Below are 17,276 nucleotides of genomic sequence, written 5' to 3' on the forward strand. Positions count from 1 at the left end.
GCATATTATGCTGAAATCTCTCTGCTTCATAACTGTTTGGCCTTTGTCAGTGCGGTTACTGACAATCACAAGCAATTTCTAGTGTGCTGCTAAACTGAATTGAAAATTTCTCCATGTGATGGTTAATTTGTGTGAATAATAAATGAGTAACAATCATGAAAAACAAACAGACGTTAATAATTTTGCATGCACAAACGTGGGTAACCTGAGCGTCTTGAGTAACTGACTCTCTACCACTCTCCACCTCGAGTCATCCTCCTGACGCTCGTAGTCAATATATTCAAAGGAAATTATCAACATTGCGTAAATCGCCATTTACACAGTCCTTAAGAAGCTAATTTATTTCTGATACTCGGTTAGCAAGCAATAGACAAAGACGGCAAGAAGGTGAGTTCTAAACAATAGAAATCGTTAGCCAATAACACTGTCTCTTCAAGCAGATGTTTGGCTAATGACTCGATTCGACTTTCCTTGTTGTGTTTCAAACAGGTACCATATGTTTCGCGGTTACTCTTTCTCATGGAAGTTAACGATAACAACGTGTCAGCTATGCCCGATACGACACACGCAAACGGATTTATAGAAGAGAAGCAAAGAACAACGCAACAGTTCTGGGTTGAGCGGTCTGTCGAAGGAAATTCCCGGGGAACTCGACCACAAGTCAAGAAGTGGTGACTTCTTACTCTTTTTCAAGTGTTTATCTTGTCGCCCAGTCGTAAACATTTGGCCTTGTGTGTTTTGTGGCCTTACTTTAAAATTTATTTCTGAAAGCACGTTTTGTAAAGAGCGGCAAAAGGGAACTGTGCGATAACCGTATCAGATCAAGCAAAAAGATTAGGACACTTCCAAAGTGCTCATTTTGAGTTTTTAGCCGATAACCGGAAATTTAAAATTGGATCGTATGGCTCTTCGATTTGGGAACACTACAAGACTGCATCACATTGACTTTCCCAAAGCTTGTACAGAAAGTGGGGGACAAACCTGGGAGCAAGCAATGCCAGAGACGCAATGTGAATTGAAACAGTCTCCTCAAGGAAATCCCAATCATAAAACATCAAAAGTTAATGTCAAGATCCGCAGAAAACATGAAAAAGAGAGCGCTAGAAAATCTCGACAGGATGGAATTGCGCAATCTTCAGAAATAAAAAGCGAAATCTTACACAACAGTGGTAATTGTGGGTACAGCCTGGAGGCCGTTTCAAAGCGATCAACATTAGGCAATACGATGAATCAACAGTCCATAGCGACTTCGCAGATGAACTTAACAGTTGAGTGGGACGTTTTAGACTCGTTCTCGGAATTTGCGACGTTTTTGGAGTTACAAAACCCTATCTGTCCCGCTCATCTTATTGACACGCCAGAGAAGCTTCTAAGTGTTTTGTCTTACGAGTTTCACTGAAACAGCAATGCGACATGAATATTCACAAGCCTCACTGTGGTCACACTCGGTGCATTTAACAACGCTCATCGCAGAACGAGAAATAAGGCGATTCGGCGAAAAACTTGCAAAGGGTCAACCAGATTGGATTGGGATAAAAACACACAACATTGGAATAAAGTAAATTTACCTTTAAATCTATTTATTTTAATTCTCTTTCGTCAATGAACACCAATGAAAAAAACATTTTTAAATCGACTGATCCTCTTAAATTTTAAATATCGCACCATATGAATTCTAAAACCATTTGACTTTATAAAATCTTGTTATTGTAATTTTGCATGTACCCCTTGTCCTTGCATATTTTAAGCGTTTTGTAATTAAGTACACAAACTACGCGACTTTAGTTGACTACTAAACGAGCAAAAAAGGCATATTGAATGTACAATGTGGTCTTTTGCTCACCCCGTTTACCATTTCGGCGCGCGCCGTTGTTTTGCGATCTGGGTGTCGCGTGTTGCTTAAAATCTTTTAAAATCGTGCGCCATTACCCTTTAACGCGCGCGACGATAAAGATCCATTTTAAGATACCACTTTCCTTTAAAGTCATTAATATTCCTCTATGATTGCCACCTGTATAAGTGATATTCACGCGCTGTATTCAAGAGATGAACCACAGTATAACATGGAACAGATATACTGAGGTTTGTAACTTTAGTTAGCGAACTTGGTGAAATTAAAGTTTGACTTTTAGCACAGTGATTGAATCTTTTCTAGCTAATGTTCCACTTTGCTCACCTCCTTGTTTTGTTTTAACTACGCAAAAAAGCGCATTCAAAATTTTTGCTCGCTTGACCCGAGATAGTATTATTTGTATCCTGAAACTTGAACTATTTTACAACTAAAAGAGAATGAACTAATTCCTTTTCTGTTGTTAAGTTTCTTTTTTATGCAATTTTTATTTCAAACCTTGACAACTGCTGTGTGTAATATATTTAAACTGTAATGAACATATGATAATAACCTTTCTCGGTATACACTTCTTGACACCTTTCCTCTGTCGCCAGAAAAAAAATTTAAATGAACGGTTCGTTTCAGATTTAACGACCGTATTCAGTTTAACTTTGTTTACAATTTTAATTCTTAAACTCCGATTTCAGTTTATTTTTTTGTGGGCGGTTTCTTTATACATTGAAAGTGGCTAAGCTGCATGAGTCGTTCGTTTATATTATCGCTTTTTTTTTTTTTTTTTTGTCCGGCTGAAGGAAATTAAAATATTGCCAGGGCTAGTTTTTCTATGCGGTTTATTGTTATCTTATCTGTTATTTCTTGACTGATGGTAAGAGTGTTTCATAACCCTAAAAAGCATAATGGATGAAAAGAACATAAGTTTACTGAGAGCGATTATTTTCGCTTAGTTTTAAAAATCAAGAAAGTAGAGAGCTGTGTGACTATCGCAACCATTTGACACAACAGGGAGACTACTTTGCTAAAAGTTGAGAATTTCACTCCAATGTTGTTTTTTTTTTTTTGTTGTTATTGTTGATAGAAGGAACGGCGAAGGACGTGCGCTTGAGGCTTTAATTTTGATCGCAAAATTTCTTGGCCTGCACGTATGAATGGAGACAATGGCCAGCTGATTCTTCAATTGATGTTTGTCCAGCTTCTTTTTGATGACACAAAAGCGACCTCATGATCATAATTCATGCTAATGGCTGTCCTAAATAGAGGTTTTTGTTTTCGGTCTTTTAAAAGTTGTGATTACCATATTATTTAACCGAAGTTAGATCTCTCAAGCGAGATCACATTAAAAACTTTTGTATTCGAGAAACAAAGCAATATTCATATACTTGCATGTGTGTCGATATCATTATGGATTCTCCTGATATCGGCGCACTTTAAGCGAAGGCAAACCAGAGTTTAAATCGATAGCTTACGGTAACTTGCTAACGATAAAATGTTGGTAGCGAAGTCTTAATCAACGTGTCATCAATTATTTTATTCTTTTTTGGGGAAAGAATTTGAAACAAAAAAGAAACAGGGACGGTCAAGTTAATTTTTCGGCTCAGTAAAAGTAAAAGAAAACAGCGACAGATGATCAAAAAATATGTTTTTAATTGTTTTGGTTCGCGATTGATTTGATGGTATATAGCAAATAGATTTTGGGACAAACGGCACCAGTTTTAAAGCTGTTTGTTATCATAAGACGAGGACAATGTTAGCAATAGTTGACAATAATCTGGCTTGGCGGTCTACTAAGAAAACCGAAAGTATAATTTTGAGAAGGGTTAGCTTCTTTGACATAACTAAGTTCTAACATAAGTTTTTGCTTCAATAAATGCAGTGATACCAGATATTCACTCGTGAATATCGCACTTCAAATATTGCGGAGCTCTTTTTCGCTAGAGGCAGATTGGTTTGTTTGGTTGGAAAACTTTATATCGAGAGCAGAGAAAAAAATTTCCTTGAACGTTTTCACGCGACCGAAGTCGTCATGTAACGAAGTTGTGTTCAAAAACTTAAAATGTTTATTTGAAAGCGCTTGAAAAAATGATGTACAGGAATTAATTTATGGCTTCTAATTCTTGAAACTACCCTTTTTTGTTAAAAAAAAAAAAATTGTGATTGAATTTTAACAGCCGTATAATTTATACACACGACTCCTTTCTGTTTAAACGTTTTGTCGGCAAATATTCTAACCCTTTCTCTTGCTGGTTGTTTTCATCATTAAGAACAACTGTCGTCATATCAATGCAATAATAAAAACAGTTAATATTCCAGTCCTGCTGGCCTTCTACTTATTTACCTTGGAACCTAAAATAACCAAAATGTCCATTGATTTTGAAGTCTTTTTTGTTTTCTTTTTTGATTATCAACCATCTTTATTTGCGAGAAGGTGTTTACACTCATATCCTTTAGATTTTTAATACAATTTTGCACTGTAAATCTTAATCGCAAGATTTTTAGAGATATCGTTTCTCTCAGAGTTCTTATCTCTCTGGCCCACGGACGCGCATTCTCAATTTTGTGTCAAACGGGAAGATCATAAAAATGTTATGTCATACCTTTGACGCGCTTTAATTTAAATTCTTGGATACTGTTTAGACAGCAGGCCGTATTTCATTGTACGGCCCACTAAATTCAAAAGTTTGATTGGAATTGAAATTTTCCTTTCTATCCGGAACTCCGAGATAGACTGAGTATCCTTCTGACCGCGTTTTCTCGGTCCTCAATGTAGGGCATGGAACCTCGCTTTTTTTTTTTCCACACTGATTTATGGCAGAAAAAACTCGGTCCGTAACTAACATTACGGACCTAAAACTCGGTTAGTGCGAGGTATTTCGTGCTCCTTAATATACTGCTGAAAACAAACGTTAAAGCGAGAATAATTTACATACAATGCAGTGGCCAACAGGGGGAGACAGAGTAAGATGAAAGCGGGAGGGGGGGGGGGTTGGGTCAGCGAAGTGAGGGTCGTGATTTCATTTTCACCTGTGACTTAAAGCAGAATTCCTGTGCCACGTCTTAACCAGAAGACAAGGTTACAAAGAAATCGAAGAGGCCATAGAAAACTATGACAAATAATAGCTTAAGTTCAGACTTAAGCTGATGCAATCGCGGCCTGTAACTTATCAGTTGCGCCAAAGGGTAGTTAATAAAATTAATTAAGTGACATATCTGGGATTTTGTTTTGATTGACGGAGCTAAAACAGGCCTCAAAAGAAATCGTCTATACACTCCTCAAAGAAGCTCACAGCTTAAAAAACCTCCTCTGTTAACGAAGTTTTACCACCTTTGTTTGGGGTTATTAATGAACAGAATCTCATGTCTTACAAAGCCGTGCCACGAAAAGAAGTGAACGTATCTTCTTGTGCGGCTCAAATGCTAGTCTCCTTCGCAGCCGTTGTTTGGGCTCGTCACGCAACGCTCCCTCCCCCACCAACCGGCCGGTTGGTGGGGAGGGAGCGTTGCGTGACGAGTCCAAACAACGGCTGCGAAGGAGACTACTCAAATGCTGTCGGCTACAAAACTTGTACTGTCGAGGAAAGCTAGCATTATTCATATACTGCGTACAGAGGCATGTTATGTTGGTTATGCCAAGTCAACGAGCAAACGAGGCCTAACATGGTCTGTACGTTGCTGCTTTCTCGATGGTTACCCACTCCTTTATTCACGGTTAGTCAAGACAAATGTCACTACCATTGGCCCCCTGATGCTAGTCCAGAAGCTTTCACCTCCTTATCATCAGAACCTCAATTCACGATTGTACCACGATATCTGTTTTTTTTTTTTCTTTCAAATGACCCACTTACAAACAGTAATGATGAAAAAAGGTCACAGTTAGATCTATCCCAGTTGAGAAATTTACGCTACAGATGCAATTCTAGCCAACTTGCGAGACATTTTCATTTGGTTGCTTACGGCGTATTGCCTTACGGAATGGTCATACATAAACCCCTTGCCCATTAAGGAGTAGTGTCACAGTATTTTCATTCACTGTTTGAAATGTTCAAAGCCGTTGCCCATTAAGGAGCAGTGTCACAGTATTTTCAGTCACTGTTTGAAATGTTCAAGCCGTCTCCCTTCAACTTGAGGGAGAAAACTGAAAATATCAGTTCATTAAGGTAGGAACATAACAGAAGAAATAATTAATCGTGAAGGAACTTGAAGGGTAGCTTAATTCGCAGAGAATTCACAAAGTATAGCAAATGACAGACTCGAACTTGAAAAATTTACGCGTATTGTTTTGAGATCCACAATCCATGACACTGTTCCTTAAAGAAAGGGCTTCCTAATTACCATTTGATGAACTGATGATGTGACGAACGGCGCTCCAGCTTTATTTAGGACCTCAACCACCCAAATGATTTGAGCTTTAGTTATTGTAAGTTAGTTTCTTACGTTATCTTTCCATTTCTTTGCTTTTTCCGTCTTTTCTTTCAGTTGCTTAATTTGTTTCTCTCTTGCTTCAAGTTTTCTCATCAGTTCAGTATTCTCCTTCAATTGTTTTTGGTAAAGGCCCTCAGTCTGTGTCCTCTCTGCCTCAATATCTTCAAGATTTTTGTCTTTCAGCGCCAGTGCTTCGGTCATTCGTTTCTGTATCGTTTTGTATTCTAGGAGCTTTTCGTCCCTTTCCCGTTTTAAAGTTTCAACAACATGGGCGACGTCTCCTTCCTTCTTGTTCCTCTCTCGTATGAATTTATTTCTCTTTTCAATCTTGGCTTTGAGTTCTCCTATCATATCGTGTGCTTCCTGTAAAGTTCTTCTCGACGCAGTGTTATCATACTCCAGTTTTCTCACTTCTTTGCCTTGACGGTACATTAAACTCAGGTTCTTACGAAACACATTGCCTTCTACGATGTCAACACCTTCATCAAAAGAAGACAGTGGATACGGTTCAGTGAGGGCTCTTTGTCGTTTTGATTGAGATGGGATGATTGGAAGCTCGAATTCACCGCTCCTTGACAACTTACCTGATTCTCGGTAAGGGTTGTCTAAAGAGATATGGTTAAATGTTCCTGATCTGTTCAGATTCTTTTGCCGAAGTTCGTTTTGTTCTGTACTCACATGCTTATCTCCGACCCGCCTGGTTTTGCCGGTTTGTGTTGATGTGGATGGAAGTATGACCTTGCAATGTGGGCTAACGCTCCTCGCCCTTACAATTTCTGGTTCAAGCAACTCCTGGTTTACTGCAACTTCCCAGGAAAGGCTTTGTTCAAAGCAAGTCTTGCTTTCCGTTCGACCGTCTATTGGGGAGAATTCACTGCGATCGAAATTATTGTCTAGCTCAATTGAGGGCAGCGAAGCGACTTTACCATCCGCTGCCATATTTGATCTCTTCAAGGTGACGGCAATTCAAAAGTTGTCTGTGCCGGCTGAAAATGTTCAGTCACCTTCAAGTCCAGTGCATGTGTCGTGATCTTCAATCATATGACTCAGCACTTCGTCATTGTTTGACCCTTTCCGTAACAGTAGCAGAAAATCAAATTAAATTTTAGTTCTGCCTTACCAACGCCAGAGAAACACAGTGTTTACGTGTTACCACAACCTCGCATATAATTAACACAGACGTCAAGTGTCATTATAAGGGCGTCAATTTTTCTTCATGCATGTAAGTACTTTAGACGAATGATAACGAGATAGCTTAGGTGTCATAGTGGTATGAAATGCGCGCGCTGCTGGCATGAGAGAACATGGCAGAACTTTGCAATTAGCTCAAAATCATGCGTCACCAGGTTATGAAGTGAACAAAAACGCTTACCACATTCGATTAAATTGCTATCAACGCTTTCATAAGGGCAAGGCTGAATGTCTTGTTTAACAGATCTACTGCTGTAGTGTCTTTATAACGGAAGTCTAACATGTCACTGCACTTCAGTGTGGTTGGGGTAAATAATGTGCTTAATGTCTGGTGATATCGACAAGGCCTGTTGAACGAGCCTCTGAACAAATCAACACTACACATACTGATTAAATAATTGCAAATCGTTCGTCATGCATAGACAGATATTTATGGCTCCCACTAAACAGTAAACGATTATTTATTAAGATGACGATATCACTACCGCAGAATAGATACTAGTAACACATGCTACTATCCATTCGTTGAACAAACGTCATGAAGTTTTGTACAGTCAATTTTGTACAAGGAGAGTCGGCTCTGTACAAAAAATTAAAAGTCCATTTCCATCCTCTTAAACAATGACTCCCGCTCAGCAATTTTTATTCGCGTGTATTAAGCTAAAACATCAACCAAATGTTAATAGGCTTTCAATGAACGACGCTTTTGTTTACCACTGCCGGGAGACAAGCGACAAACAAAAGAAAAATACGCACACAAACATTATTAACATTAGGAATACTGGTAAGCTATATTTGCAAGAGCGAAAAACATTTTCATCGCACCAGAGCTTAAAGTATGAAGCTGCCATATTGATCCGCCATACTTCAGCACATGTATGGGAAGGGAGAGCAAACTCAGCAAACACATCAACTATATTGTTGCATTAACTTTCCGGTGCTATTCGTCATTGCAGAATTTTCATTACTGGCGTCTTGGAGCTATTGAAAGACAAAAAAGGAGAACTTTCTTCAAGGGAATAAGGCACTACGCAAATTTACTTTCAGCGAAGGATTCTGGCCATTATCACGATTTGATTGTTACCAAGTAATTGCAGCTGCAACCCAGAAGCGGGAACGAATTGCTATGATCAGTCCGGTCGTTCGTTCGAGGTCTACGAAGATACAACGTCGACTCACAATGTATTGACAAAGAAGAAGAAAAACATTTCGAAAGTAAAATATCAAATCCTTTTCTCCAATCGGGGGAAATAGTACTAGGCTCTGCCGTCTCCGTTTATAATCATGATAAGAGCAACAATTTGTCAACAAGAGAGAACAATTCAAGTTAATAATGACGCACTGCTCTCGCTCGAGAGGAGTAAAATCGATATTATGAACGACGTTGCGAGGGCATATCACGAAATTGAGAAATTGAAAGCAAAGCTCGCCAAGAAAAACAGTCAAATAAAGAATTCTCACGACTTTCAGGACACTCTATTACTTCAGGCCGAGAAACTACGGTATGAAAAAGAGCAGATAAGTCAAAGATGCGACAGTGTTATGCAAGAAATGATGGATCGCCTTCGAGCCAAGCAGGACATCATCTCACAAGTCAGGGAGGAGATTGAGAAATATGTAAAGCTGAAACGGGAAGTTCATAACAGGAACCAAGTACTCAGAGAACGGCTTGAGAAGCGAGACAAGATAATCGCTGGACTAAAAACTAAATTGGCAATGATGAGTAGTTGGACTGTGCGTTCCACGAGCAGTGCACAAATTATGAGTTGAAGTGTAAGGCAACTACTGATCAATACGTAGGCGTATTGACTGAAAGGAGTCGGGTTTGAGTCCAAAGCGGTCCTTGCCGACATCTATGCGAGGGATCTTCGACAGTTTCTAGCGAATTTGCTAACTGGAAGTGGAATTCTATATTTGTTTATCTTAAACTTCAACGCACTAGTTTGTAGGCGGAAAAGATAGCAATATAGGCAATGATCACCGTGAAGAGTCGTTGGAGGCGTGAGAATCATTTCCTCTCAGATGAAGATTGGTACAATCTAACGTGCGTAGTAATGTTCCCGTGCGCATTTTGTCGCTGTGGTTGGATGTGATGTAATTTCGTCTCATTGATGCAGGAAAATAACGGGGGATCGAATGCTGATAAGTCAAACGTTACCTGGTTCCTCGTGCGTGTTTTACTCGATAAATGAATATACCCTTTCCCTTCTTAAATTGCTCTGTAATCACTATAGTGACAAAGCAAAAGGAATCTTCAAGTAGCATAGTTGAGAGCAGATCAATAGACTAATACTAAATGAAACTTAAGAGATGGAATAATTGTTTCGCAATCAGTGCCACGAACGTGATTAAACGCATGATATGTTGTTAAAAACGGTGTCAACTGGTGAAACAGAAACGTTTTTAAATACACGTCCTTTCAATCCTGCTGATCCTTTGTAGACGCAAATGTATTATTTGTTGATTCTATTACGTTATGTGCTCGCATTTCACGCTTCGATGCCATCGATGGTCGCCTTTTTGACGAGCAAATGACGTCCAGGGCTGAAAGCTTTTGTGTCAAAAGATAGAAGCATTCCGCGTTTGACATTTTGCGCGTGGTAGAAAGAGATGTATTGACAAGTTAACCGATCAATTAAATCCCATAGCAACCATAAACAGACATCATACAAACGGAAGGAAGTCATATTGCCGTTCAATGTCAACTATATTGATGAGTGCTAAGTGAAACAGTGCGTAACTTAACAGCACTCTCACCGTATCATGGCGATTACGTAAATAGAAACAATTCAATTATAAGTGATATTGGTGTTAGAGTAGGGTGTCAATTACACACCTTTTTTTTTAAACCGCTGTCTAGGAACACTGACTCCAAACGCCCATTTATGCCCCTCAGGTTTGATAATATCTCAAAATTTTTTCAAACGCTTAAGCTAATTAAATTGTAGTAGAATTTTGAGTGAATTTTTAGTAGAATTTTACCCAGGGATAACGTCCCGCTGTAAAGAGAAACCTCTGGCTAATTTTAAAACTTAAAAAACGTTTGCTCTTAACTTCGAGTAAAGCTCTGCCCATAAGACGATCAACAGCTTTATGATTTCTTAAAACCATTTATCATGCCAATTTATCGCTCCCAAAGTCAAGGATGAGTGAAGAATGAGCAGCCATCTCAAAATAGTTTCACCAGCTGTCTATCTTGGAGCGTTGCACCAAATTTAGAATTTTTGCCCCCTTCCATCTATCAAAATTAGTAAAAATTTATTTCAATTTGCAACCTTAGGTGGTTAGCACTGACGGTATACACATTTGAAACACCTTGTTTTCCAAGGATTGTCTTTAAAAAAGCTTCTGAGCTCTTCCAAAAACTTTCAATAAATGTCTGTATTAAAACAAAGCAATGCACTTGTTTTGAAGAGAGCAATGCAAGATATTACCCCCATCGGGCGAGGCAGGCAGGGTGCTTTTTTTTGCAGGTCCACCCTAGCCTCTTACAAGCTAGTTTCCTTCTGATTTAGTTTGAGAAAGAGATCATCCTACTGTGGCTTGAAACACTAAAAATTCTCAGCAGCATTTTGGACGGAAAATGCTTAAATTTCCCTTATAATTTTGTAAACTCGCATATTTAGAGATCCCCGAAATAAACAAGAAGGGCCGAGTACAATATCTGAGTAACGTAGAAAAAGGAAGCACTGCTATTTATATTGACACTGTCATTAATTTACTGAGATAACATTGGGGCAAGTTCATGTTTATAGAAATGGTGCGCTTCTATTTTCCGATTTTCTTTAAGGTGTCTAAATATGTCTCTTTTTCTATTTTAAGACTCTCGCACTCGGCTAGATTGGCCCTGGTTATTGATGCGACAGTCAAAAAGTGCATTACTTTAGAGTGGGTGATAGAAGGTACTGTACGGTTAGAGTAGACAGTTTTTCAACGAGGATAGCTGAGTGATCGTCAAAGGTCTAACGGACCACGCCCTACCCCTACCCCTAATCAGTGAACTTCACTTTGCCAAATTTAATATCTCTAAATGAGAAACTAAAAATTAGCCCGTGCTTATTGAAAAAAAAGATCTCCCAGAAAAATAAGTGTTGGAACTTAAAGTGCACCTACACCCAAAAAATTTTTTTCGCTTAACGAAGTAAGCTTATTTTTTTGAGTATTTCTGCGCAAAAATTTTTTTATTTGCTCAAATCTTCAATTTTCTATGCCCAGTCAAAATACGGAAAATCGGCCGCCATCTTGCCCCACGACCGAGTTTAAAGAGGAATGGCTCTAGTGGGTAATGTGACGTCAAATCGAGAACACGAAAGTCTGCTTTTCACACATTTTCAATTGTTTGGGAAGGTTGTAGTCGATAATTGTCCGAAAATATGCCGACTAAGTGTGTTGTAGAAGGATGTAGCAACGTGCGAAATTTGCAAGAGGGTATCGCGCTCCATACAATCTTCATACAACACACCTAGTCGGCATATTTCGGACGATATCGACGACAATCTTCCCAAACAAGTGAAAATGTGTGAGATGCAGACTTTCGTGTTCTCGATTTGACGTCACATTACCCGCTAGAGCCATTCTTCTTTAAACTCGGTCGTGGGGCAAGATGGCGGCCGATTTTCCGTATTTTGACTGGGCATAGAAAATTGAAGATTTGAGCAAATAAAAAAATTTTTGCGCAGAAATACTCAAAAAAATAAGCTTACTTCGTTAAGCGAAAAAAATTTTTTGGGTGTAGGTGCACTTTAATGCTCTGACACTGTTTTGCAATCCAATAACAAAGAGGAAGGGAATGATCTGTCTGAAGTATTTGTTTGTTCTTGGAAAACTGGAGAAGCTTACGCGCATAGCTTTTACGAGAGAAATTAAAATAACGACTACATAGCACATCAACAAACTAAAGTAAAGAAAATTAATCTCTTCGAAATTCGGCCGAAAGTCTTAGTATTTTCTATTTATAATCGGGGGCCTTAGATCGATGTTTCTGATAATTTATTTTTTTAGCCCAAAAGCTGGTAGTTTCGAATCCAGGGAAAGGGAAACATGATAAGTTCTACTATTGGCTTGAGCTATGAAAAGTTCGTGGGTGACTTGTCCCATTTAAACGAAGAGATGAGGAGGTCTTTCGGTTCGATAGGGCAAATATTTGATTTGAAATATGGACCATCTAATAAGAGATATTCTCTTACCATTTATTCCATACTTGACTCTATTCTTTTTGAGGGCGGAAATTAATAAGGCACTCACACTTGACCCTACTCCCAATATGTGGCATCAAAACACAGTTGTTTTGGCGCAGCAACGGTATCTACATGGCCACAGAGGAGTAGATCTCGTCGAAGTTCTGAATTTATTTATTCAAGTTTTTTCACTTATTTTTCCAATCATTACTGATGTTCCTGGAAAATTATCTAATTACCAAGTCTCTCTGCTGTTTAAATGTGTGACCAGTTTCAAGCTCAGTACCACAAATCTTTATCCACATGCGCAGCTCAATCGCTCAGGAAAGTTTAACTGAACATCATCAAACAAGTCTGAATTGAAAAGCTGTTCTCGCAGCCAACAATCTATTATAATTATTTCAAGATACAACACAGTCAGTTCGCCCATTAAAATATATTTTTCACTTCAGAAGAGCAAGAAGTCCTTCTCTCTCAGTGTCGTCGCGAGTCCCTTTAAAACTGAATTGGTTTTACCAACTGACTTTCTCTCTTCCTTGTGTAAGTAGTCCGCTGACCGGAGAGGTCTCTCTAAAAAACGTAATGTTGTCGCCAGAGAAGGAAAAAGCCCTTCTCCAGCTGTCGCGAAGAAATTCAACCCATAGCATTGGGGGGACTGCACTATCTTGCAGATTTTTATTTTGTTCAGGGAGAATATATAACAAACTACTTTTTGTTTAACTTCAGTTTTAGAGCCTTAACATGTTTGAGAAAGGAAAACGTGTTCGCGTGAACGTCACTTGGCGCTCGTGATGATACTAACACTAAACTTGAGGGTTTCTAGCAACATATTAATGTTTCTGAAAGCAGTATTCCGAATGCCTGCCTGGATACTGTCGGAGTGCCGCGCTTTGATAGGGTGCCACATTTTTCTCCCACGTTGTGAAAATAAAGAGCAATACTAAACTGATCTGCGTAAATTGGTGGTTTATATCGAAGTTTCTTCCCTCTGAATCTTAGATCCCGGCTTCTCAGTCGGAGAATGGAATGTACCGAGAAGTCAAAGGCTTTCGTCATTTCTTAGGCTATCTACTTTACAAACGTCATTGTGGTTTTTCAAAATATTTGAAAATCTTGTGGAAATATAGGCCGAGGATGGAAGTGACGATAATCGAGAAGGAGTATTAAAGAAGCTTTCGTGACTTGGTGCAGATTCCAAGAACACTCGTTCCACCTCATTTAAACGCCACAGTTTGTCTAGATAGGAGATGTTTTGATTTATGGAGTTGAAAATGTGTAGAATGCAGGATGGACAAAAGAGCACTTGTCAGTCTTTTTCAACTTAAAGTCGTTATTACCGAATTCTCTTTTGTTCCAAGACGATAGGGAATTTTAATTGCACTTTCAGAGAAATGCAATCAATTTTTTTTTCTAAAATAGAAGTATAACTTTTTTCCATGACTCCGAAGCAAAAACACGAACTCTTGTGCTCGCTGATTATTGCGAGCCTATGGGTTATTTTTGTTAGGATCCGGCCTAACAAAAATAAAGGAAACCAATTTAACCTGTTTTAAAGACTATGAGTAAATTGAAAAGATGAAAGATGAGATTAGAACGATACCCGAAGAAGGAAAAGGACTCACGGTATATAACGATCGTTTTCAGTAGCTTTTTAAGATGCTGCATATTCGTGTTCAGAGACTAGTTTTTTAGGTGCCCTTGAAACTGCGACACTCCTAAATCAACTTTAATTGCATTTTTCTCAATAGTGAAATTAAAGTGTTCTATCACAAACAAACAAAAAGACTGCAAAGACAATAATGGTGACGAGGGTATAAGTGGTTTTAATCTTTTGTGAATTCACTAGACCTACTTGTCCACACCCTGGTGAACCGCACCAGTTTGTCTGATGTGTTCGAGTCGGTCGCCGCCATTTCCGCAATCCCAGGGCCGAGATCACAGAGATTTCAAACTGAGCAAACAATCCCGAAAAATCTTTACTGAAGACAATGATGATATTGCGCAATCAGCTGGCTAAGCCTGCTTTATTGAAAGATGTTCAGAAGCTAGGAATCTCAGGGGATGTGCACTTGTCTTGTAGTAGCTAAAACTAACAAAGAAATTCACTTTTGATCAGCTTGACAAGTTTCGCAAAATCACAGTACTGAAAAAAGAAAAAAAATATAAGGATTACAATCAGCGCATTCTTTCGAAATTTCCATGTCATATTTGCATCATGAACAAGAAGTCAGCCTGGATAGAAATACGTTATTTTAAGTCATGCTTCGGCAAACTCACGTTCTTAGCTTTATTAACCCTTTGTAAACACTACACATCACAACACTGTTCATTGGCGATTACTTGGAGATTTATGATCCCCTTAACGAGGTGTTGACAGTATTTCATAAAAATGTACTCAGAAAATTTACCAAAATTACACGGCTGTTTGAACTGAGAGTTAAACTGTGAACGACACGAGAATAAACGCTGCAAATGCTGTTGTTTGCCTCAAGGCTCTCAAATATATTATACTTTCAGACTCTTCATAGCATACCTGGAATTCCTTGGTAATTTCACTTATGACGCTACAATGCTTCAGTTCCCCCCGCATACATCAGTCCAAGCAGGCTATCTTAGCAGTGTAGCGAACGTTCCCAGCGGTCAACAAACACTCTTACCACTTGCTGCAATATTCTTAATAGCCGCCCATTAGGACGAAATTGCAGCTTAAATCACAAAGCAAAGAAGTGGTTAGGCACTTGCCTCTATTCAACAGCGCGCTTGAAGACAGTGCCCGAAGTAATTCGTGTGGTCCCGGCCGCGCAATGAAGACGTTCACGCTTCTTGTCATCCTCACGACACTCACATTGATATTGCTCTCGTTTCCAGAGGAAAGTCACGGGGTTGTTTTTGTTCTTACAGATGGCAGGGTGAGAAATATACAAAAGAAGGGGCACGAGCGAAAGAAGAAACGACGAAAAGCTCGCCTGAGAAACAAAAATCGGAGAAAGAGAAAGCGAAAAGAGAATAAACGAAGAATCAGGGAAATGAAACGCTGGCTGAAACTATTCTCCAAGAAGGTGAGTAGCGAGTCTGGTTTGTAGACACAAGACTTACGATATAATAAAGAAATAATTAATTCAGTGCTACAAGGCTAATACAACTAAGTGAGTGTTACATTTATAAGCGTCGTCAATGAAATGCTTAATGCGTCGGGGGTAGAGGCAGAAGTATCGTCCTCGTTTGATTTGGCGATTTTGTCACTTGTCGATGCCGATGATTTGAATAGAGGCGAGTAATTGCGCTACCGAAAACGTGAGTGTAATCCACTGTAATCTCTGCGCATTCGAAATTATGGAAATTTTGTAGATACTTCTACACGCGGAAAATAATGGCAACATATGAAACCAAATCGAGTTGATTATCTCAAGAAGGTAGGTTTAGTGTGAGTCTGAGAAACACACTTAGCACTTTCGTCGTGAAGAACTGAAATTTATTGATAGAGAGAAAAAGAAGATTACAAGTAAACATCGTCATTAGTAAACACACGCCATGCAGTAAATAAAAAACGTATCTTGTACATCTCTCGGTTGTTGTGGAAGAAATATATCCGAAACAATTATAGCTTCATAAGTGTAAACTTTGATCCATCACAAGAAGTCGGTGGAAAGATTCATTTATGATAAAGGAAAAGTTAGGCACGTTTTATAACTGACTTTGCTCTTTGCGGTTCACTGACTGAGAAGAACAAACAAAAAGTTTAAAAATAATTCACAGTGGTGAATGCGCTGCATGTGATCTTGGAAACCTAATTTAGATCAACACTACCGAAGAATGATAGAACGTAGTGGCCTATACATGTAATCTAAATTTAAAACTGTCGCTATCTTGCAGAGCAAAATTTTCGATGTTGGAGATCGGGGCGTAAAAAAGAAGCCCATCTGGTGATCCACAAATTACGCTGCTGGAAAAGCATGGAAAACACGCGTCCTGTTGTTAAGGACATTTAGCAGTAAAGACACAACGTTGGATTGTAATATCCTGCCCGCCTCCAAAGAACAGAAGACCAAGATCCAACAAAGGGATTGGTGCGAAATAAGTCTAAAAATCATGTTTTAAATGATGCATACTTCGAACAGCGCAAATTCACACACTCTCGAAAAGACTGGAATAAATTGCCAAGACTTGATTATATCAGCTTTATTAACTTTGTCCATCATTAAACGTTAACAATGACGAGGAATGAAAATGCTTTCCCATTGGTACATATGTGAAAATGGTGCAAATCGGTTGCGAAGATTTCAAATTATATTTATTTGTTCCTTTTTATGGAATTTCCTTAGACCTTTTGGTACCAATTAAGCGCTTAACATAACATTTTTGTGGAAAATACCTGAATTTTCTTTTTTTAGTTTTGTCTAGTCATTGTAAATTATAGCTTACGCAAATTGATTATTGTCGACACTTGGGTTCCACATCGAGATTGACCCAATCATAAATAAAAATTTTACAGAATGAACTATGTTCCAGTGTCTCAAGCTTGACTTTCAACTACGATTCATAAGTGCACAATGATAGGCCTTTGTCAACTGTACATACGTTGGAAACCATTATAGCGAAGATTTACTTCGCAAATTCCTCTCGACCTTTCTGTGTTATTT

At 38.8% G+C, this 17,276-nt stretch overlaps 3 protein-coding genes and 1 long non-coding RNA gene across 5 annotated transcripts; 3 read left to right on the forward strand and 1 right to left on the reverse strand.

Annotated features, from left to right (window-relative positions):
• Positions 1–671: 671 nt before the first annotated feature.
• Positions 672–2,136, forward strand: LOC111321317 (uncharacterized). Its single transcript, XM_022924169.2, has one exon. It carries the CDS (start codon positions 902–904, stop codon positions 1,397–1,399), a length of 498 nt encoding a protein of 165 aa, XP_022779904.1. The 5' UTR covers positions 672–901; the 3' UTR covers positions 1,400–2,136.
• A 3,499-nt stretch (positions 2,137–5,635) lies between these two features.
• LOC111321345 (uncharacterized) lies at positions 5,636–7,207 on the reverse strand. Its single transcript, XM_022924193.2, has one exon. It carries the CDS (start codon positions 7,205–7,207, stop codon positions 6,269–6,271), a length of 939 nt encoding a protein of 312 aa, XP_022779928.1. The 3' UTR covers positions 5,636–6,268.
• Positions 7,208–8,743: 1,536 nt separating this feature from the next.
• On the forward strand, positions 8,744–9,891 carry LOC148741475 (uncharacterized). The gene has a single exon (XM_088741475.1). It carries the CDS (start codon positions 8,744–8,746, stop codon positions 9,227–9,229), a length of 486 nt encoding a protein of 161 aa, XP_088597601.1. The 3' UTR covers positions 9,230–9,891.
• Positions 9,892–15,703: 5,812 nt separating this feature from the next.
• Positions 15,704–17,134, forward strand: LOC111321366 (uncharacterized). Of its 2 annotated transcripts, none has more exons than XR_002693969.2 (2): positions 15,704–16,049; positions 16,510–17,134. It is a non-coding gene; the product is annotated as an uncharacterized LOC111321366 (long non-coding RNA). The 2 variants fall into 2 exon arrangements; XR_002693970.2 differs by having other exon boundaries at positions 15,704–15,930.
• Positions 17,135–17,276: the final 142 nt, after the last annotated feature.

Source organism: Stylophora pistillata, chromosome 1 (genome assembly GCF_964205215.1).
Source record: "Stylophora pistillata chromosome 1, jaStyPist1.2, whole genome shotgun sequence".
Classification (NCBI taxonomy): Eukaryota; Metazoa; Cnidaria; class Anthozoa; order Scleractinia; family Pocilloporidae; genus Stylophora; species Stylophora pistillata.